The following is a 24,563-nucleotide window of genomic DNA, read 5'->3' on the forward strand; positions in this document are numbered from 1 at the left end:
GGAGAAAATGTTTATTCCACCATTACAGAATGACACCATAAATTGTTTATTTCTATTCTTCCAGGCATGATTTCAAAATCTCCTCTTGTGAGTATTTTTCTTCCGTAATCAACAAACATTGATCCCATTGCACATTCTGTCTCTTTGTATGAAGAATTTCATCCAGGATGTTACTTATGAAATGCTTACTGTCTTACAAATCTTGTTAACCTTAATGCTGTAGCTGTCTGACACAATACCAAGAATTTCATCAATCATTTCCTCAGAAGAAATCTTAATTGGGTGCCAAATAGGCTGTGCTTGTTTGTTCCTTTATAAGCAGTATTGAACTCTGATGTAGAGCCCAGTGAACTGTCTTCGCGTCTGCATCTGGGCCTCAGACCATAATTTTATATAAAGCTTATTTATTTCTGCATAGTAGATTGTTTGTACATAACATAATACTGACCATTTAGGACCACAGCCAACTAACACATTTTTGTTTCATCTGTACTGAAGTTACAACAAAATTAAACAATGGAAAATCCAGGATGGAATAACAACATTATGGAAAGGATACATTGCTAATCACCACAAGAGGAGGCACAGACTCACAGATAGGCACAATGAAACAGAATGTTATAAATGGTCAGATTTCACATTACATAGTCTGAAAGCTGAACATTTAAAGCAGTCTTTTCCATTGTGCCTGTCTGTGACTAAATGCCTTCTCTGTGTAGTATCCTTTCCGTATTGAAGTTTCAACGGTGGTCTCGCGGTTCTAGGTGCGCAGTCAGGAACCGCGCGACTGCTACGGTCGCAGGTTCGAATCCTGCCTCGGGAATGTATGTGTGTGATGTCCTTAGGTTAGTTAGGTTTAAGTAGTTCTAAGTTCTAGCGGACTGATGACCACAGCTGTTAAGTCCCATAGTGCTCAGAGCCATTTGAACCATTTTTTGAAGTTTCAACAAAATTGTCACAAGAATAGTTCTTACCCAACAGTTAACAGAACTGGACATAATTCTGTTGAACTCATCTGTCCACGCTCATATTTTATAACATGCCCTTTTCATACTATAAATTACACTAAAAAAGCTCAGACTTTGTTTGCAGTAAGAAATGCAAGCACAGTTAATTATTTTTTTCTGTTTTCTCATGAATGAATTTTTATCAATTTTTACATTAACATACATGTGTTAATAACACTTTCATTATTTCTAGTGCTAGTGTGTTATGACTTGCATCTTCTAATCTTGTGTTTTATTCTGCTCTTCTCATAAGCTGTTGATATGTATAGGGGGTGTCACCTGACAAAGATTTTACAATTTATTGTAAAGATTCTGTGTGTATAACATTGTCTGTATCACTGCCTATTATATAAATAGTTCTTATACCTGTTTGTTTTTTCTTTTCCATTTCTGATTAACACTAAAACATTATTAGGTAATATTTTCCATTTGACATGAATGTATCACTATGCAACCACAGACATAATAACTAAATCACGCCATGTTGTGGTACTTAATTCAGATACATCTGATTATTATTCTAGGGCTGAAATTGAGATGGTACAGTTGTTAAGAAAGTAGATGTACAATCAGTAGAAACAATGTTAAAATTTCCATCTCCTACCCTAGATTTGGTATCTTCAAATCACTTGAGCACGTGTTGGTATATTCCCTTTGAAAAGGGCGTGACCAGTTTCCTTGTTCATTCCAGTCTTAAGCTTCATCTGTAATGACCTCATTTTTGTTGATACATTAAACCTTAATCTTCTTTCCTTGCTTCATTCCCAGGGCTGAAAAAGGTTTTACAAAAGTACAGAATGCTCATAAATTACTTATACAAAAAGTAACCTTCAGTTGTGAAAGGGGTAAACAACGGACAGAAATGTTTGATACAGCTCTGAATGCAGTATCTCATCAAATTTTATTTACAAATGTTCAATGTGGTTACCTTTTTAAATGCAGTAATGTCCCATCTGAAATCAGTTTCCTGCTAAATCGTATGAAGCAAGCCTTGATGTATGATGTATTGCAGGGAAAGTTACCACCTACACAATTCAGAAAAGCTGGTGTTGGTGAGAAGGATCCAGGTGGCACAGGCTGTGAAGCAGTCATTAAAATGAAGACTGTTGTGTTGCCAAACATGCTCAGCAAATGGGTGGTCTAGCTGTTTCTTGGCAACTCTGTCAGTGTCCAATCATGTGAACAGGCAGCTTATTGGGTGTCTTGCTAATATAGAATAAAGTACAGTGGTTGCAGCTTAGCTTGTAGACCACATGACTGGTTTCACAGGTAGCCTTTCCTTTGATGGGATAGGTGATGTTAGTGCCCGGACTGAAGTAGGTGGTGGTGGGAGTATGTATGGGACAGGTCTTGCATCTAGATCTATTACAGGGGTATGAGCCATGAGGTAAGGCATTGGGGGCAGGAGATGTGCAAGGATGGATGAGTACATTGTGTATGTTCGGTGGACAGCAGAATACCACTGTGGGAGGGGTGGGAAGGATAGTCAGCAGGACATTTCTCATTTCAGGGCATGATGAGAGGTAATCGAAACTCTGGTGGAGAATGCAATTCAGTTGCTCCAGTCCTGGTTGGTACCGAGTTATGAGAGGAATGCTCCTCTGTGGCTGGACGGTGGGATTTTCGAAGGTGGTGGGAGACTGGAAAGATAAGGCATGGGAGATTTCTGTAAGTTATTTACCCTTTTCACAATTAAAGCCTACTTTTGTGTAACTAATTTATAAATATCTTGTGCTTTGACCATAGCAAATGAGAAAGAGGAAATTTATTGTATCTTGACCAAAAGATTGTATGCCAGTGTCCTGGGGTATATCCAAAAGCTCTAGTGTCTCACAGAAAGACTGCTAGTAGACAGTTGGCCAGTGGATAAAAACTTTATGCCTATTGTGTTGCCCACATCGTGTTATTTGAAATTCATTAAGAAAGGTTTTAGATTGGTGCAAGTGAAAAAAGTTTAATAGTTTATGTACTGAACTACTCTTCGAGTACATCCAGTTAAGGTGACTCATGTCTCTGTAACACAACAATCCCAAAGCTTTGACAACAGCATTATTGGTATTCCAACAAAGACAAAATGAAAAATTTTCTTTCCTAATGTTGCAGGCTGTGAACCGTGGAGATCCATATCCATCAGAAGTTGGTGCAACTGTACAAGCTGTTATGAATGAACTGGGTTACTGCAACCCTTTTAATTTGGTATGGCAGTCCAAAGTTGGACCATTGCCATGGCTTGCACCATTTACTGATGATGCTCTAAAAGGTAACAATATTTTTTAAGTATAACTAAGTTCACCATCATTTCCAATGGGTAACATGTAAGAGTTTAGATGTTGTAAAGGAAATGATCTTTCCAAACTGATAGTGAATTTCACTTGATAGCCAATTAACTTTAATATATTTAATCTGGACTACATCAGTGACTTATTTAATCTTAACTACCTAACTTTCATTACTTGGCATTGATCGGTACACTTTTGGAATTCAGCACTGACAGAGTATGTTTTTCTCTTAAAAACTAAAAGACCTCAAAAATTGTTGAATGTGTGACTAATCCATGTAGTTTAAGAAATGTCAGAATGTCATTTTTATTTGTCTGATAATATACATTTCTTAATTTATACTTAAAATTTGTGACCAAATTTCAAAATACAACATCATTATCATCTAGGCTGATTGTGTTGTTGCAAAGGGCATCAAGAGGTATTGTTATAAATTACTTTAAGAGTGGCTGAAACCTGACAATAGAGTTTAGATGCATAATCAGCATAACATTATCAGACTGTCTCACTTGAGGTGTGCTCAATAAAAGAATACTGATTTATTATCACTTTTTTTAACAGCGAAAATGAAAATATAAAGAAACTTACAGAAGAATAATGATTTTGTATGGGGATGTGTGTTTGTCAAAGCAGAAAGGGGGAAAACAAACAAGGAATTAATGCTCCTTATCTAAGCCAAAGATTTATGAAAAATCGGCCACAGTGATGGCCAGTTGCTCAGTGATATTGAATTAAACTGAAGCAATATAAACATTCATCATAGTCCAGTACACCACAGTACAAAGTCTCTACTAGTTGTATGTTGTTGGGATGTCGTAACTGGGTGTTACAATCAATTCAGCTCAAACATCCACGGTAGCAGAAAATGTATTTCTACTATGGTTCACTAAATAGGGAGCAGGGTCTGTACACACACTAGTCACCGGCAGCTGGTGCTCATTTTCATTGGCGGGGCCCAGAAAAAAGTTAATAAACTTTATAACAGAATTGCTCTGAATTTTTTTATATAACTTCCATTTATATCTTATGGCTTAAAAGAGATTAGAAAAATTGTAAATATGGTAATTATATACGTGTGCCTAACTCAAAAAATACTATACCTAATAACAACATTTTTATGTGTAATTTTGTAGTTGGTTGATGTACACCTAACCCCTTGATTTCTAGCTTCTCTTCCATGCTTAGAACAGTAAAGGGTATTTTTAGCAAACAGTCTACTTTATTTATGTTAAAAACAATGCAAGAATAATGGCATTGCTCCACACCGGAACACTTCTGACAGATGGGCCCATTTGCAATTTGCGACATTTCCCCCATGAATGGCGATAGAGGTGGGGGGAGGAGGTTCAAATGCAGGACTAAACATGCATAATTTTGGTTATATGTCAACAGTGCATGTAATTCATATGGCTGCTGCCTATGCAGCTAGCCCATATCAACAATGGAGTTTTTACTGTTACTTCTCTACTGTATTGTAGGACCTCAAAGGTTAGCCACTAGATGTTGAAGCAAATAATATGCTATTTAATGGTAGGCTTCCAATTTTTGCCAATTCAGCCAACTGAGGAGTGGAGTGAAGCTGTTTAAGCTAGATTGCTTCAAAATATTGACAGAATAATAAGTGAAACGGGAAATGTATATGACATATAACACATCATGTCAACTCAGTTTAATTTCCTGCCAGGAAACTGTTCAACAATAGTTCTACATCTTATTTTGAGATATGTGCAGCCAAAACTAACAAAAACATCGATACAGCAGAGCTAATTAATGAAATAGCTGGTTTCAAATTCCAGTAGAAAGAATTGATGAAGAGCAAAACACAGATTGCCATTTGGATATTTTGAATTTATTTTGTTTCTGATGTACAGTTTATGAGATGCTGATGCAAACATCGAAATAACATTGAGGATATGTATGGCAGTTACCTAAATTCAATACATAAAGGGAGATGAAAATATAATAGTCACCTGAGACTGGAATGCAATTTTAAGTGAAGGAATAGAAGAAAGGGTTACGGGAAAACATGGACTTGATACTAGGAATGAGGGAGAAGAAAGACTAATTGACTTCTGCAATAAATTTCAGCTATTAATAGAGAATACTCTGTTCAAGAACCACAAGAGGAGGAGGTATACTTGGGAAAGGCTGGGAGATATGGGAAGGCGTCAGTTACATTACAGCATGCTCAGGCAGGGATTCCAAAATCAGATACTGGATTATAAGCCATACGCAAAAAACTGGAGTATGGAAGTTCTAAGGAACGAAGAAGTATGCTTGAAGTTCTCTAAGGGTATAGATACTGCGATAAGGAATAGCTCAGTAGCCAGTTCAGTGGACGAGGAATAGACATCTCTAAAAAATGCAATCAAAGAAGCTGGAAAGAAAAACAGGTACAAAGAAGAAACTGCGAAGAAACCATTGGTGACAGAAAAAATACTTTCGTTGATTGATGAAACGAGGAAGTACAAAAATGTTTAGGGAAATTGAGGAATAAAAGCCACTTATGAATGAAATAAATAGGAAATGCAGGGAAGCTAAGATGAAAATGGTGCATGAAAAACATGAAGAAATCAAATAAGAAATTATTGTCAGAAAGACTGACTCCGCATATAGAAAACTCAAATCAATGTTCAGTGACCACTGAAAGCAAGGGTGGTAACACCAAGAGTGCAGTGGGAATTCCACTGTTAAATGCAGAGGAGAGAGCAGATAGGTGGAAAAAGTACATTGGAGGCCTCTATGAGAGGTAGACTTGTCTGATGTGATTGAAGAAGAAACAGGTAGAGACAGAGGATCCAGTACTAGAATCAGAATGTAAAAGAGCATTGGTAAACTTAAGATCAAATAAATCTAAAAGCAAAGATCATGTAACTTACCAAACGAAAGCATTGGCATGGTGATAGACACACAAACGAACACACAAAATTCAAGCTTTCGCAAGCAACGGTTGCTTCGTCAGGAAAGAGGGAAGGAGAGGGAAAGACGAAAGGATCTGGGTTTTAAGGGAGAGGGTAAGGAGTCATTCCAATCCCGGGAGCGGAAAGACTTACCTTAGGGGGAAGAAAGGACAGGTATACACTTGCTCGGACACACACACATATCCATCCGTACATATACAGACACAAGCAGACATTTGTAAAGGCAAAGAGTTTGGGCAGAGATGTCAGTCGAGGCGGAAGTACAGAGGCAAAGGTGTTGTTGAATGACAGGTGAGGTATGAGCGGCGGCAACTTGAAATTAGCGGAGGTTGAGGCCTGGTGGGTAACGGGAAGAGAGGATATACTGAAGGGCAAGTTCCCATCCCCAGAGTTCTGACAGGTTGGTGTTAGTGGGAAGTATCCAGATAACCCGGACGGTGTAATACTGTGCCAAGATGTGCTGGCCGTGCACCAACATCACCACTGCTGAAGCCCAGGCTATCCATGATCTGAAGACTGGCCGACCCATCGTTATTCATCCGGCGGACAAAGGTTCCACGACCGTGGTACTTGATCGTCGGGGGTATGTGGCTGAGGGACTGGGTCAGCTTTCAGACAACACCACATACAAAGTTTGCCAAGGTCATCCCATACCTGATGTCCAGGCGGAGCTTCAAGGAATCCTCAGAACCTTAGGCCCCCTGCAAAACCTTTCACCTGACTCCATCAACCTCATGACCCCACCGACACCCCGCACCCCTACCTTCTACCTACTTCCTAAAATTCACAAACCCAATGATCCTGGCCGCCCCATTGTCGCTGGTTACCAAGCCCCCACAGAACGTATCTCTGCCTACGTAGATCAACACCTTCAACCCATTACATGCAGTCTCCCATCCTTCATCAAAGACACCAACCACTTTCTCAAACACCTGGAATCCTTACCCAATCTGTTACCCCCGGAAACCATCCTTGTAACCATTGATGCCACTTCCTTATACACAAATATTCCACATGTCGAGGGCCTCGCTGCGATGGAGAACTTCCTTTCACGCTGATCACCTGCCACCCTACTTAAAACCTCTTTCCTCATTACCTTAGCCAGCTTCATCCTAACTCACAACTTCTTCACTTTCGAAGGCCAGACATACCAACAATTAAAGGGAACAGCCGTGGGTACCAGGATGGCCCCCTCGTACGCCAACCTATTTATGGGTCACTTAGAGGAAGCCTTCTTGGTTACCCAGGCCTGCCAACCCAAAGTTTGGTACAGATTTATTTATGACATCTTCATGATCTGGACTCACAGTGAAGAAGAACTCCAGAATTTCCTATCCAACCTCAACTCCTTTGGTTCCATCAGATTCACCTGGTCCTACTCCAAATCCCATGCCACTTTCCTTGACATTGGCCTCCATCTGTCCAATGGCCAGCTTCACACATCCGTCCACATCAAATCCACCAACAAGCAACAGTACCTCCATTATGACAGCTGCCACCCATTCCACATCTGACGGTCCCTTACCTACAGCCTAGGTCTTCGTGGCAAACGAATCTGCTCCAGTCCGGAATCCCTGAACCATTACTCCAACAACCTGAAAACAGCTTTCGCATCCCGCAACTACCTTCCCGACCTGGTACAGAAGCAAATTACCAGAGCCACTTCCTCATCCCCTCAAACCCAGAACCTCCCACAGAAGAACCCCAAAAGTGCCCCACTTGTGACAGGATACTTTCCGGGACTGGATCAGACTCTGAATGTGGCTCTCCAGCAGGGATATGACTTCCTCAAATCCTGCCCTGAAATGAGATCCATCCTTCATGAAATCCTCCCCACACCACGAAGAGTGTCTTTCTGCCGTCCACCTAACCTTCGTAACCTCTTGGTTCATCCCTATGAAATCCCCAAACCACCTTCCCTAGCCTCTGTCTCCTACCCTTGTAACTGCCCCCAGTGTAAAACCTGTCCCATGCACCCTCCCACCACCACCTATTCCAGTCCTGTAACCCGGAAGGTGTACACGATCAAAGGCAGGGCCACATGTGAAAGTACCCACGTGATTTACCAACTGACCTGCCTACGCTGTGAAGCTTTCTATGTGGGAATGACCAGCAACAAACTGTCCATTCACATGAAAGGACACAGGCAGACAGTGTTTGTTGGTAATGAGGATCACCCTGTGGCTAAACATGCCTTGGTGCACAGCCAGCACATCTTGGCACAGTGTTACACCATCCGGGTTATCTGGATACTTCCCACTAACACCAACCTGTCAGAACTCCGGAGATGGGAACTTGCCCTTCAGTATATCCTCTCTTCCCTTTACCCACCAGGCCTCAACCTCCGCTAATTTCAAGTTGCCGCCGCTCATACCTCACCTGTCATTCAACAACATCTTTGCCTCTGTACTTCCGCCTCGACTGACATCTCTGCCCAAACTCCTTGCTTTTTCAAATGTCTGGTTGTGTCTGTATATGTGCGGATGGATATGTATGTGTGTCCGAGCGAGTGTATACCTGTCCTTTTTCCCCTCCTAAGGTAAATCTTTCCGCTCCCGGGATTGGAATGACTCCTTATCCTCTCCCTTAAAACCCACATCCTTTTGTCTTTCCCACTCTTTTCCTCTTTCCTGACGAAGCAACCATTGGTTGCGAAAGCTTGAATTTTGTGTGTGTGTTTGTGTCTGTTTGTGTGTCTATCAACATGCCAATGCTTTCGTTTGGCAAGTTACATGATCTTTGTTTTTAGATATATTTTTCCCACGTGGAATGTTTCCCTCTATTATATTAAGATCAAATAAGGCAGACAAGATCAATAACATTCCATCAGTATTTCTAAAATCACTGGGGGAAGCAGCACCGAAAGGACTATTCATACTGGTGTGTAGAATATATGAATCTGGCAATGTACAGTCCGACTTTCAGAAAAATATCATCTCCACAGTTACAAAGACTGCGAGGGCTCACATGTGTGTGAATTATCACACAATCGGCTTAACAGCTCATGCATCCAAGTTGCTGACAGAATAATACACAGAAGAATGTAAAAGAAAATTGAGGATCTGTTAGATACCGTCCAGATTGACTTCACGAAAGGTAAAGGCACAAGATAGGCAGTTCTGACGCTACAGTTAATAACAGAAGCAAGACTAAAGAAAAATCAAGACACATTCATAGGATCTGTTGACATGGAAGAAGCATTCGGCATTGTCAAATGGTGCAAGATGTTCAAAATTCTAAGGAAAATAGGGAAAATGAAACATTGCAAACTCCAGTTAGGAATATCAGCAGTGTAGGAACTTACAGATTGCTACTTGCCATAAGGAAGTCATGTTAAGTTGCAGCCAAGCACAATTAAAAGACACTTACTCAAAGCTTTCGGCCACAGCCTCCATCAACAAAAGAAAAACACACACCATTCGTACACACAAGCAAGCACACCTCAAGCACACATGACTGCCAACTCCAAGCATCTTGGGTGGGAATGCAACTATTATATTCGGTGCAAGCAGCAGTCTGGAGGGGGTGGGGAAAGGGAAGTGACAGTAGTGTATGTGTGGGGAGAAAGACAAACACTGTCTGGTGTAGTATGCTGGGACTTGAATGCCAATAAATGCAATCTCAGTAGATTGCGGGACAGGGAGGTCGAAAAGAAAGGAGTGAAAAAAGGGAGGAGTGGGGAAAGATCAGCAGGTACATTAGCAAAAGGTGGCAATTGAACAGCACGGGAGATAAGTATGGGGAGATTATAGGACAGATGGGATTGAAACTGGTGGGTGGAGAGTGGGGACAGTATGTTACAGTAGTTTGAGGTCATTTTAATTACAGGAGCGGAAAAGGTGTTGTAAGGATAACTCCCATCTGTGCAGTTCAGAAAATCTGAAGGTGGAGGAAAGGGTCCAGGTGGCTTGGGTGGTGAAGCAGCCACTAAAATAAGTATGTTATGTTCAGCTGCATGTTGTGCCATAGTTTGGCAGTGGCTGTTCATTGTGGTGGACAGCTGGTTGACTGTCATAACAATATAAAAAGCTGTGCAATGATTACAGCAGAGCTGGTAAATGACAGGGCTGCTTTCACAGGTGGCCGATCCCTGATGGGATAGGATAAACCTGTGACAGGACTGGAATATGAAGTGCTGGCCGGGTGGATTGGGCAGATCTTGCACCTGTATCTTCTGCAGGGATATGATCCTTGTATCAAGGGGCTAGGATTGGGAGTGGCATAGGGATGGACTAGGATGTTGTGGAGGCTGGGTGGGCAACAGAACACCTCTTTAGGAGGGCTGAAGAGTATCTCGGGTAGGATGTTCCTCATTTCAGGGCATGAAGCTCTGGTGAAATATGTGATTCAGTTTCTCCAGTCCAGGGTGGTACTGGGTGACGAGGGGACATTCCTTTGTGGCTGTTCTTGGGTGTGGTGGGAGGATAGTTGGTGTGAGGGGAAATGACCTGAGAGATCTGTTTGAACAGTAGATCTGGGGATAGTGCCTGTCGGTTAAGGCCTTGGTGAGACCCTCAGCATACTGATCAAGGGAATTCTTATCACTGCAGATATGCCGTCCCCAGGTGGCCAGACCGTGTAGGAGGGACTTTCTGGCGTGAAAGAGATGACAGCTGTTGAAATGCAGGTACTGTTGGTGGTTGGTGAGTGTAATGTGGACTGAGATATGAATGGAGCCATCAGAGAGGAGGAGGTCAACATCTTGGAAGGTGGAACACCGGGTTGAGGAGGACCACATGAAGTGGATGGGAGAGAAGATATTGAGGTTGTGAAGGAATGAAGATACTGGACTCCAGATCCTGAAGATGTCATCAATGAAACTGATGGCCTTTGTAGTCTGGTCCCTTGAACCCCCACAGACCAACCAACCTGAACCTGAATCAGATTAGTACCGCCACAGACTGGAACAGCTGAACCTTATCCTTTGCAATGGCTTTGATTACTTATCATCATGCTGTGAAAAGAGGAAGATCCTACGCAAGATACTTCCAACCCCTCCTAAAGTGGTGTTCCATCACCCACCCAACCTCCACAACATTCTAGTCCATCACTGTGCCACTCCCAATCCCAACCCTTGCCACAACGAACATATCCCTGTAGAAGACCAAGGTGCAAGATCTGCCCAATCCACCCACCCAGCACTTCGTATTCCAGTCTTGTCACAGGTTTGTCCTATCCCATCAGGGAACAGCCACCTATCAAAGCAGCCCTGTCATTTACCAGCCCTGCTGTAATCATTGCACAGCTTTTTATATTGTTATGATGGTCAACCAGCTGTCCACCACAATGAACAGCCACTGCCAAACTGTGGCCACCAGCAAAGTAGACCACCCTATGGCACAACATACAGCTGAACATAACATACTTATTTTAGTGGCTGCTTCGCACCCAAGCCATCTGGATCCTTCCCCCCATCATCAGCTTTTCTGAACTGCACAGATGGGAGCTATCCTCACAATACATTCTCCACTTCCATAATTATCCTGGCCTCAACCTACTGTAACATACTGTCCCCACACCCTCCACCCAAGTTTCCATCTGCTCTGTCCTATCATCTTGTCCCCATTCTCATCTCCCAATGTGTTTATTTGCCACCCTCTGCCAATGCACCTGCTGATCTTTCCCCATTCCTCTCCTTTTTCGCTCCTTTTTTCCCCACCTCCCCGCCCCACAGCCTCCTGATACTGCACTTATTGGCATTCTTGTCCCTGCACACTCCACCAGACAGCATTTGTGTCTCTCCCCACCCGTATACTACTATCCCTTCCCCTCCCTTCACCCTCCAGGTTGCTGCTTGCAGCCCACATGATAGCTGCGTTCCGACCCGAGATGAAATTGGTGGTCATGTGTGCATGAGGTGTGCTTGCGGGTGTTATGCTGAGTATCTCAGTTTAAGGATTTTTTAATGAAATTTTGTAACTTTCAGAATTGCAAAATATGTTTTCTGGGGACAGAGAACACTGAAACAATGTAATACACACACCTGATGTGTTTTGACTTCAGTCAACATCACCCATACCTGTCAGACCTATGAGTTCCAAGTACTGGAAGCCATTTGTTTTACATGATAAAGTCTTATCCGAGGCTATAAATCTTTGTACATGGAAACAATAAAAATATTTATTTTTTTTACAGAGATTAACATGCCTATAACCACTGTAACATGCTGTTCCAACTTGAGTGCCTGCCATGACATGTGCAATGAGCAGAAGTGGCTGGAGGGAGGAGGGCCGGGGAGGAATATCTCACGAGTAGGCAGTCGGATAGCAGGGTGCTTGCCTGCAGTGCTGAGCTAATGGCTCTTGCACAGGCAGTCAATACTTTGATTACAATAATTTGAATACCACTTACCAAATAAATGTTAACAAGATGTGTTTAACAGCAAAATTAAACCCAAGTAGAAAATAGTAAAATTTTATTACATTGTGAAATGAGACATTTCTTTAAATTCACACATGACAAAATATTTTGTGTCAGACCCCATATTGCCACAATGTTTCACCACTGTTGTATTGTGAACCTGGACCTTTCTTCAGTTTTTATTCTTTTTACAACAGGAAAAAGCAGTTTGCAACATGATGTTGATGCGTAGACTTGGGTCGAGTGCATTTCTGTTTAGCTTGAAAATAAAATGATACCATTTTAATAAAATTTGTGCTCCTGTAATACCTATAAATTAGTAGAGTGCAGTATTCTTAATCATTCACATCTGATTACATTTCTAAGGTTACAGTATTTGGTGCAACTAAAGAAATAGACAGATAAATAATTTCTATTCATTTTGTAGCTGTGCGGATCCTGTACCCTTATGTTAAAACTCTGATTGAAATTGTTTAATATTTTGTTAATAAACCACAAAGTCTGTGTCTTTATGTAAATTTCCTCTACTAAGCTACCTTTCAGATTGACACAGTTCATTCATTAAAGTGTCTTATTGAAATTATTTAAATGAATTGTTACATAAAATGCACCACAATATAGCCATCTTATAACTGGTAACAATTCCACCCCCACCCTCCTTTTGTATTATATGCCTCTGTAATCTGTAACTGAAAAATTATGACAGGCACCAAAAATTGAATCAAACCAGTGGAAACACTACACCTATATTCAACTACAGTGTTCATTTTATAAATACTGATAACCTTTTCTCTGAACACAAATGAAGAGTATGCATATTACAAAACATTCCACATACAATCGATCCCTTTAGAAATATGTAACTGTTATTACTACCTGTCACTGCCTCCTCATGATAGGTAAATTAGCCAGATGTGGTACTGCACTCAGCTTGCAACATTTATTGACTGTGTCTGTATGGCAATGTTTATTTGCCATTTGTTTCTTTGAATAGTTATACTGAAACGCATGATGGTATTCCCACTTTGTACCCTGGTACCCTGGAATCTGTATTCCATGGAATCCACTGCTACATAGAAACTACACTGTTAATTTTCACCAGGCACATTCATAGTTAAAGGCTCTCTGGCGGAGCCACCCCAGAAGGTATGGTAAAATATAATTCTCAGTAATGGATTATAGAATATAAACTGTCAAGCTTCATTTCCAATTGTCACAAAAACGTTTGGAGTACACAAGTACAGTATGAAAACCAACAAATATGGCCTGTTAGCTCTGCAGACATTTAAACAAACATGGGGGCTGCCCATTTGGTTTTGTCAGCCAATCACAGGGAACATCACTGTTTCATCACACGAACTAATTAATTCCAACAACAAAAATGTTAAATGCCTCAACTTCAAAACAGAAAACATGATAAACATTAAGCATGCAGCTAAGCTAACACACCCCACATTAAAAGTCTCTTCAAAATATGCAATTGTTAGTATCACGGTTTAGAGAACCCTAGCACCAGAGTTCTGATCTCTAAATGTCACAGCCTTCCCTAGTGTGGAAATTATTAATTATTCCTGATTTGTGCATTGGGATCCCCAGGAACTATACAGGTAATCTTTAAAACCAAGTGTTTCAATGATTTCCATGTCCCCCTTTATTGAATATAGTGCTACATGGTATGAATACTAAAAGATAAATGCTTTGTTACAGGAGCACTTGTGATCCCCAAGAAAGTGTAGACATTTGAAGATTATATGAAATGATTCAAAACTGATTTTATTTGGTTTGTTCACCAAGCACATCCCTGCATCAGTTTAGAACTGTGCTTATTGTGTTGGTGTCACTGTGTGTAACATTAAAACTACTGACTTCAAAATCTGGTGAACTAAATTGGATCACAAATATGTCAGCTTACCTTTATGCTCTTCAGTTACAAGACCAATACTTTTAAATTGAATTTCATAATTGACTAAAATACTCAGTGGTAATTTTTTGGGAATATTTCTGCTTTGATAGTTATAGTTTCTATTTCTTTTTCTTCTGTTAGATTTAACTTGTCATAAAATTATGTATCCGTGTTTTCTATCATAACTACGACAAGGACAGCATTCAGTAGCTGTATTGTGTTATTTTATTGTTTATCCTTTGATAGCTCCTGTAGCCCAAGACATATGCGACCCTCATTATCACTCTGCTCAATGATCCCATTTTGTCAGCCATCTTTCCTCCATCGTTATGGGCAAAGGAATTCCAAAAGTTATAGTGTCATTCTCTGTTTATGTTATCTGTAGGTCTGCTGCCACCTATTGAATGTTTTTTACTGTCTTTATTTGGTTGTATTTTCTAGTTTAGCTATATTTTATGATTGTCTTTCTTTATAGGATATGTGAAACAGGGAAGGAAGAATTTCATTCTTGTCCCCATTGCTTTTGTGAATGAACACATTGAGACTCTTCATGAAATGGATATTGAGTATTGCAAAGACCTAGGAAAAGAGGTAATATTACTCACTGAAATTTTATTTGCTGCAAGAAATTTTGATGTAATAAATTAATCCATCTGTAGAGGCACATTTCTAGAGGTAAAAGTGTTGTCATTGTTGGAATTTGTATTTTAACTATATGATCAGGAAGTCAACCAATTGACTCCTGTTTAGGAAACACTACATTAAAACTTAGCTCAGTTACCAGGATTTAAGTCTTCCGTAGTTTCTGTAAATCATTCCAAAAAAATAAAAAAAATAAAAAATAATAATTGCCGAAAAAGTTGTTCTTAAAAACAAATGTCTTATTCTCTGCCCTATAGTGATGCCAATAATGAGCTATTGATCTGCCTTTGATACACTGACAAAAGAACATCTTTATCTAATTAAGTTAAAATACATGCAATTTCTACACAGTAGATCACAGGTCCTACACATTATACAAGACTTACTGATAGGTAGTTTACTGAATCTTGTTAACACCTTTTACTGCAAATAATGAACAAACACTGTTGACAATATTATGAAAATCATAGATTGCTATTCACCACATTGCAGAGATGTTGAGTTGCAGATAGAGACAACCAAAAGACTGTCAAACAAGTAAGCTTTTGGACAAAAAGGCTTCTTTTGTATTAGATAAAACACACATGCACGCACACACACAAGCACATGCACTCTCTCTCTCTCTCTCTCTCTCTCTCTCTCTCTCTCTCTCTCTCACTCACACACACACACACACACACACACACACACACACACACACACACACGATTTAACAATTGCAAATTTCAGGGAAGGCCTACAGCAGTTAGACTGGGATGAGGTGTACCGTGAACCTGATGCCAATTTAAAATATAATTTATTTCATGACATTTTTGTAAATGCATTTGAAAACTGCTTCCCCAAGAAAATAGTTAAATATACTCGTAAGAAACCTTGTAACAAACCATGGCTTACTAAGGGTATAAAAATATCTTGTAACCGGAAAAGGGAAATGTATCTGACAGCAAGAAAGAGTAGTGACCCAGAAACTATCAAACATTATAAAAACTACTGTGTTATATTAAGAAAAGTTATTAAAAAATCCAGAAGTATGTGTATCATGTTTGAAATCAGCAACTCTGATAATAAAATTAAAACAATTTGGAATATTATTAAAAGAGAAACAGGTCAACCAAGAGCACAGGAAGACAGTATTACCATCAAATTGAATGAAAACTTTACAAACAAAAAGTCAGAAGTTGAAAATATTTTTAATAATCATTTTCTAAATGTTGTGGATATAGTAGGATCCAGGTGTTCATTAGAAGATGCTAGGCTGTTAATGGAAGAGGCCATACCTATGCAATTTGATACAATTGAAATCTCACCCACTTCTCCCTCTGAAATTAGGAAAATAATAAACTTGCTTAGAAGCAAAAACTCACATGGAATTGGTGGCATTTCCAGCAAAATACTAAAAGCTTGTTCTCAACAGATAAGTAAGATTCTCAGCCACCTGTGTAATAGCTCTCTGGAACAGGGCATTTTCCCTGATAGACTGAAATATGCTATTGTTATACCTTTGCATAAAAAGGGGGATAGATCTGATGTCAACAATTACCGTCCAATCTCCCTTCTAACAGCTTTATCCAAAAATTTTGAGAAAGTAATGTATTCACATATCTGTAACAATGAAGTACTAACAAAATGTCAGTTTGGTTTCCAGAAAGGTTTTTCAACAGAAAATGCCATATATGCTTTCACCAATCAAATTTTGAATGATCTGAATAACCGAACACCACCCATTGGGATTTTTTGTGATCTCTCAAAGGCTTTTGATTGTGTAAATCATGAAATTCTGCTAGACAAGCTCAAGTATTGTGGCATGAGTGGGACAGTTCACAAATGGTTTAATTCGTACCTAACTGGAAGAGTGCAGAAAGTTGAAATAAGTAGTTCTCATAATACGCAAAGATCAGCACATTCCTCAAACTGGGGAACTATCAAGAATGGGGTTCCACAAGGGTCAGTCTTGGGTCCTTTGTTGTTCTTAATATATATTAATGACTTGCCATTCTATATTCATGAAGAGGCAAAGTTAGTTCTCTTTGCTGATGATACAAGTATAGTAATCACACCTGACAAACAAGAATTAACTGATGAAATTGTCAATACTGTCTTTCAGAAAATTACTAAGTGGTTCCTTGTAAACGGACTCTCACTGAATTTTGATAAGACACAGTACATACAGTTCCGTACAGTGAATGGTATGACACCATTAATAAATATAGACCTTAATCAGAAGCATATAGCTAAGGTAGAATATTCCAGATTTTTAGGTGTGCCCATTGATGAGAGATTAAATTGAAAGAAACACATTGATGATCTGCTGAAACGTTTGAGTTCAGCTACTTATGCAATAAGGGTCATTGCAAATTTTGGTGATAAACATCTTAGTAAATTAGCTTACTACGCCTATTTTCACTCGTTGCTTTCATATGGCATCATATTTTGGGGTACTTCATCACTGAGGAATAAAGTATTTATTGCACAAAAGCGTGTAATCAGAATAATAGCTGGAGTCCACCCAAGATCATCCTGCAGACATTTATTTAAGGATCTAGGGATATTCACAGTAGCTTCTCAGTATATATATTCTCTTATGAAATTTGTTATTAACAACCAAACCCAATTCAAAAGTAACAGCAGTGTGCATAACTACAATACTAGGAGAAAGGATGATCTTCACTATTCAAGATTAAATCTAACTTTGGCACAGAAAGGGGTGAATTATACTGGCACTAAAGTCTGGTCACTTACCAAATAGTATCAAAAGTCTGACAGATAACCAACAAGTATTTAAGAATAAATTAAAAGAATTTCTGAATGACAACTCCTTCTACTCCATAGAGGAATTTTTAGATATAAATTTTAAAAAAATATTTAAAAAATAAAAATATAAAAACAAAAAAAATGAAAAAGTTGTTATATTAACTTAAGTATGTTGTTAAATTAACTTAATTATGTCATGTATTGGAAAATTTGACTCGTTCCACATCATTACGAAATATCGTATTCATGATCCATGGAACTAGTATTAATCTAATCTAATCTCAAAACAAAGATGATGTGACTTACCAAATGAAAGTGCTGGCAGGTCGACAGACACACAAACGAACACAAACATACACACAAAATTCAAGCTTTCGCAACAAACTGTTGCCTCATCAGGAAAGAGGGAAGGAGAGAGAAAGACGAAAGGATGTGGGTTTTAAGGGAGAGGGTAAGGAGTCATTCCAGTCCCGGGAGCGGAAAGACTTACCTTAGGGGGAAAAAAAGGACGGGTATACACTCGCGCACACACACACATATCCATCCACACATATACAGACACAAGCAGACATATTTAAAGACAAAGAGTTTGGGCAGAGATGTCAGTCGAGGCAGAAGTGCAGAGGCAAAGATGTTGTTGAATGACAGGTGAGGTGTCATTCAACAACATCTTTGCCTCTGCACTTCTGCCTTGACTGACATCTCTGCCCAAACTCTTTGTCTTTAAATATGTCTGCTTGTGTCTGTATATGTGTGGATGGATATGTGTGTGTGTGCGCGAGTGTATACCCGTCCTTTTTTTCCCCCTAAGGTAAGTCTTTCCGCTCCCGGGACTGGAATGACTCCTTACCCTCTCCCTTAAAACCCACATCCTTTTGTCTTTCCCTCTCCTTCCCTCTTTCCTGATGAGGCAACAGTTTGTTGCGGAAGCTTGAATTTTGTGTGTATGTTTGTGTTCGTTTGTGTGTCTGTCGACCTGCCAGCACTTTCATTTGGTAAGTCACATCATCTTTGTTTTTAGGTATACTTTTCCTACGTGGAATGTTTCCTTCTATTATAACCTAATCTAATCTCATCTACACACACACACACACACACACACACACACACACACACACACAGAGTCATCATGTGTGTGAGCTGCGCGCGTGGACAGTCATTTTGTTGTGACTATCTGTGACTCTCAACATCTCCACCATATGATGAGTTCTGTCCCTTTTCATATTATTGTCCTTATTCCATCCCATATTTTCTGTTGTTGGAAACAAACATTGCTGAGTGATAATAAAATGCACTGCTACTTGACATTTGTTCTCCAACTCTTTAATACAAGGTGGTTGTCAAGAAGGTTAAAAAATAAATCATATTCTCAGTCTTAGCAGCTTATTTTATCAGTGCTAATCCACATCTTATTACAGTAATGATTGTATTGTATTTATAACAAGATAATGTTTTTTCTGTTGCTTCTACAAGAATTAAGTACATTAACTGTGCAAGTTGTAGTCAGTCTCCCATTCTAATTTTCAAATTTTTTCTGTGAATTTTTCCTTATGTTTATTATGTAGAGGGTCACTTGAACAATTTTAACAATACTCACAAGTTTTCGACTCTCACAAATTATAATAATACAGTTATGATTTTTATAAAGTGAAAAATATTTCATAGCTGTCTTGTGCACATTGGTATTCACAGAGGCTTACACTTTTTTGGAAGAGAACAGGTTTCCTATTGCATCTGTATTTTTTATTTCCACATTTGGTCATTATCAGGCACACATCAGAAAAATAGTTATGCATAAGGCTTGATAACTTCAGGCATTATTATATCTGGGCAAGACATAAATTAAATGTAAGAGCCAGTAGTACTTAAAATTTTAGCATGTAATGGATGACATAAATCCAAATGGAACAGTCATAAATACCAATAACTTTCCGAGACCGACAGTTATCTTATCCCAGTTTCACTCCTGCACACTTTCTTGTTAGAGAAAAGCCGGCATAAATACCTAGAGTCCTGGGATCTATGACAGTGATGACAGAAAAGAAGGTTAGTCGTTGACAAAAATTTAATGCCAGACTTCTGGGAATGGTGAAAAGGAGTACTTGAGAGTCTTCAAAATTTTGTGAAGTTTGCTAGAAGAAAGGCCTTGCAAAACCAGTTGATGATGTGGTTCTGTTCCCTGGTGATGACCATCTATCTGCTCCATATTTGGATTGCTAAGAAAACTGAAGTCACTCCATCCATACAGTCCATCATCCTTTTAGAGAAGAGAATAATAATATTTGATTGAGTAGTAAAAGATTTAGATTTTTGAATATTTAGAAGAAATTGAATCTCTCATGTAACAGGTAGTTGTGTGCTCTAATAGTATCACATATTGTCTGTAAATTTGTGACAACTAAAGTTATGTTACTTGTATAACTTCCTATTGTTTCTTTAAAATCAAACGTGTATAACATTTCAGACAAATCAAGCCTGTAGCATTACATTCATAAGCACAATTCTGCAACATCTGGTGATCAGCTTCACAATTAAAAATGAGTACTCGCATAAATAAATGTAATTTTGTATCACTGACTGCAGTATCTAGTCATCATACATAAATATGAATAATGAACAAATTTAGTTAAGAAAAGTACCAAATAAAGGGAAAATTCTGAGTTCTGCAGACAAGATCACTGTTCATATAAAACTTAATATCACCAAGAGAGATGGCGCAGCAGTAAAATAATGGACTCAAATTCAAGAGGATGGTCGTTCAAATCCCCAGTCGACCATCCAGGTTTAATTTTCATGAGATGTCCCTAAATCAGAGGCCAGCAAACTGCAGCTTGTGAGCCACATCTGGCTCTTTGGCATTTTGAGTGTGGCTCTTCACAAAATTTCATATGCAGCCACCGCTCATGTACATTTCCAGAAAGATAAAATGTCAATGTGTATCATCAGGTCATGTCTTTGCACCGTGTTCTACAACATACTACCCAGTGCACATCCCAGCAGCAAAGACTAATGTAGTTAAAATCCACACTCCTGCAGGTGGCAATTCCACCTGTATCTGTCCTTCCTTATTGAGGTCTACATACTCATGTGAACAGTTATTTTCAAGCATAAATCTCATCAAGAGTAAATCAAGGAGTTGTATTATTGATAAGAACCTGAAATTGTGCCTAAAATTAAAATCAGCAATGTAGAAACTTGACTTACCCAAACTTTCTAAGGTGATGTGTGGCCACTATTTGCATCAGTTTTTGTCAGTCATTGCCAGTAGATAAGTTTATGGATACCTTTCAGTTTAATTTTATCAGTGAATAATTGAGTTATTAAGTAAGATATCAAGTTTTATTCATCATACCTGTCGTTCAACTAAGACTTAAAATTTTAAGTAAAGTTTATTAAATAAATTTTGGTGAAGGTTGTGGAGTGAATGAAAATGTAGTGCCAAATACTGAGAAGGTATGTTGAGATCGTTTAGACATATAGAGAATCTAAGGTTATAGACAAAAGAAATATTTATTTATTTATTTATTCTTCAAAATTACAGATTGTTATCTGGGAATGTAACATGGACATAAAACTGAGATTTATGTGAGTTTTATAAGTAGATGGGTAAGTTGGAAGGGATCGACCTCAGCTAAAGTACCTCAGTCACACTGAGGACTTTTTAAGCAAGACCAGCTTAAAAGTACCTTCATTAAGTTAATAACAGTCAATGTACTGCTGATATGTGGCTCTCTTGACTAACGAGTGTGCCAATCACTGCCATAACTCATCTAATGTGAACACCAATATAGTTTGTATACTAGGACATGGCTGATTTCCTTCCCCACCATTTTCCCATAGGAGCTTGTGCTTTAATAACCACATCATCAACAAACTATTAAAACTTTAGTATTGTATTCTTTCTTCTTTTAAAAAACCATTATCACATGTAGGAAGCAGATAGTACTTACTACAAAATGGATTGGAGATTGAAACACAAGTACACAAATTTTATGTGAGAATCAACTTTATTTCTATGATGAATATATTTGTGAATCCATATTATGTACAAGAGGACAGATTTTCACTACTCACCAGATAGGCGAGATGCTGAACAACCAATAATCATGTAAAATGGGCAGAAATTCACTTAAACTTTGAAGTTCACTGTCAGTGGTATTCTGCCGCACATCAGTCCTAAATTCATGCCTATGTCCCCACCTATTCCAACCTTCCTGCTCCATGAACCATTATGTCTGTGGTAGGCCAAATGATAGACCTATTCCATACAGTCACTCACCACCTCCTATTCCATATCATCTATCAACTGCACTTGAACCACTGCACTGCATGAGTATAAACTATCAATGCAGATGAAAGCCCACCACTAAATAGTGGCTGAAGACCATCATAGACTACCCTACAAAAAGTAATGTAAAATCAAACAATGGAGACTCAAGGTAGGAAATCAACAATGTAGGAAAAGATAGACTGCTACTTACCGTAAGGATGACACATTAATCTGTAGACAAGCATAATTAAAAGACACTTACAAGTAATCTTTTGGCCAGAACCTTTGTCAGAAAAAGAGAAACACACACCATTCATTCACACAAGCAAGCACACCTCATGTACACGACTGACAACTCTGGCCTGGCAGCTTGTGCCAGAAACCTTATGTGTAAGTGTCTTTTAATTGTGCATGTCTGCTACTTAGTGTGTCATCTGTACAAAATAATGTAGTTAATGTTAATAACTGCTCTGCAACCCAACCCATTTCAATTATCACCACATTACATGATCTTTTCTGATCTGAGCAAGTGATAACTAGCTCTGCAGCATATCCTTCATTTGCATAACCGCCCCTGGCTTCAGTCCCCCCACCCCAATCTAGCCTCTCACTCTCTCTCTCATGTCTACTATTATGTCTGAACTACCTCTTTGAAAGCTCTTCCTGTTTATGATCTCTGTCTCACAACCTTTATACTTCTCCTTACACTTCACAGCACCTCCTTTATTTATCTCAATGTTCCATCCAGCATACTCATCCCCTAACCTTTCCCACAGGCAGTTGCTTGCCCCACTCCAACATGAGCTTTTGTAGCCCTTTATGACCTGTTCCTCCCTTTCCCCACTTCGCCGGTCTTCCCATTTCCTACCACTCACCCAGTCCAAAATTACTACTCACTTAAGGTCTTTGAACATCTCTAGCTACTAATGGATTTTTAACAGAGACTAAAATCTGGAAGCTTGTAGTCCAGTTGGATTGGACCTAAATATTCCTGCGCAAATATAATGTGTAAAAATGTTATTTGTTATTTAGTTTGTCTAATTTCCCAATCTATATATACTTATACTCGTCTTATCTATTTTCAGCTTGGAAATGTGACAATACGCCGTGCTGCTGCACCAAATGACCATCCACTTTTCATTGAAGCACTTGCAGATATTGTTTTGACACATCTAAAACGTGGCCAGACAGTTTCACCAAAATTTTTGACACGGTGTCCACATTGTGTTAACATTAACTGTGAAAAAACTAAATCATGGTTTCAGGAAATCTGTAACAATTATTGACATTGAGTGGACTGTCAGTAACTCAAGTCATCATTTGTTGTAGAAGTATATGCGATGATCATCATCTAACAAAACAGTCAACAAGTTGCCCAGTTTACTTTATTTTTATTTATACTGATACGTTAAAGTATCTCATTTTTCCTCGTGGGCTACTGTTTGGTGTATTTTGTAAGTTGATGATTTTTGTTTGCTGTGACTTGTATTGTGCTGTCTGCATTGTCATGATAGTAAATGGAATTGCTTCAGAAAGACTATTAAAGAAGTTATGTTTGTTTACATTCTTTAATTACTGCACTAGTATCAGTGACTTATTTTTTATGTAATGTGTACTTACTCCATACATCCCTGTAGTAATTAGCTTATTTGGATCTAGAATGTGTCAAGTTTATGGCTACAAAGATTTACTTGGTCATCCGATATCAATTACAAACTCAACAAACTTGCACATAAAATACTTTCATAATTATTAAGCAAGCAGCAATAAATTATTAATTTCTTCAGCAGCAACAAAAGATGATCTGCTGAATCAGTAATCTCCAAGAAGAGGTTAATTTGTAAAGACTGCTGTCATAATAGCCATGACAGTCCTAAGGAGAATGGATTTAAGTTACTGTAATTGATCCCATTGGGTTCCCTAATTTTCAAAAATACTTTGCACAACTTCTGGAAGCAAGTTCTCCAAACATTTTCTTGAATGTCTCAAGATTTCTTGCCCTCATAACAAATAATAGCTCCCAGACTCTACCGTATTGCTTCCAGATTTGTAACAGTAAGCTCATGCTGTACAGTTCTTACAGGTGTTACTGAGTCATTGTTAATGAGAAAGGAGTAATATTAGTAACAAATTCATTTAGAAGAACATTTTCTAATGTCCCACTTTTATTCTAACATGCAGATGTCAGGAAACTAAATGCCATGGACAGGATTTCCCTCAGTTGTTCTTGAGAGAGTATACACAATACATACAGAGAGTACACAATACAAAAACACTGCATCATGATGTTCTAGACTGCACATTGTAATTTTATGGACAGCCAATTTTGTTGTATAAAAAACTATGTTTTCCTGCAAACGTGGAATTAATTTCATGATCTTAAAGTCCATGGTATACAGTCAGCTGGTTCTAGTGGATATCTTTCTTATT

The 24,563-nt window shown here is 38.8% G+C and overlaps 2 protein-coding genes across 2 annotated transcripts in view; one reads left to right on the plus strand and one right to left on the minus strand.

The window, feature by feature from the left end:
• LOC126187484 (ferrochelatase, mitochondrial) overlaps positions 1 to 23,695 on the plus strand; it is a 68,717-nt gene extending 45,022 nt beyond the window's left edge. Inside the window, exons 7-9 of the mRNA XM_049928591.1 lie at positions 3,111 to 3,267; positions 14,946 to 15,061; positions 23,219 to 23,695. Of these exons, the coding sequence (XP_049784548.1) occupies positions 3,111 to 3,267; positions 14,946 to 15,061; positions 23,219 to 23,419 (474 nt within the window). The 3' untranslated portion in view covers positions 23,420 to 23,695. The remainder of the gene's footprint in view (positions 1 to 3,110; positions 3,268 to 14,945; positions 15,062 to 23,218) is intronic.
• LOC126187485 (L-seryl-tRNA(Sec) kinase) overlaps positions 1 to 24,563 on the minus strand; it is a 115,088-nt gene that overhangs the window by 78,861 nt on the left and 11,664 nt on the right. The gene's annotated exons all lie outside the window — the stretch shown is intronic.

The sequence above is a fragment of the Schistocerca cancellata genome, chromosome 5 (genome assembly GCF_023864275.1).
Source record: "Schistocerca cancellata isolate TAMUIC-IGC-003103 chromosome 5, iqSchCanc2.1, whole genome shotgun sequence".
Lineage (NCBI taxonomy): Eukaryota > Metazoa > Arthropoda > Insecta > Orthoptera > Acrididae > Schistocerca > Schistocerca cancellata.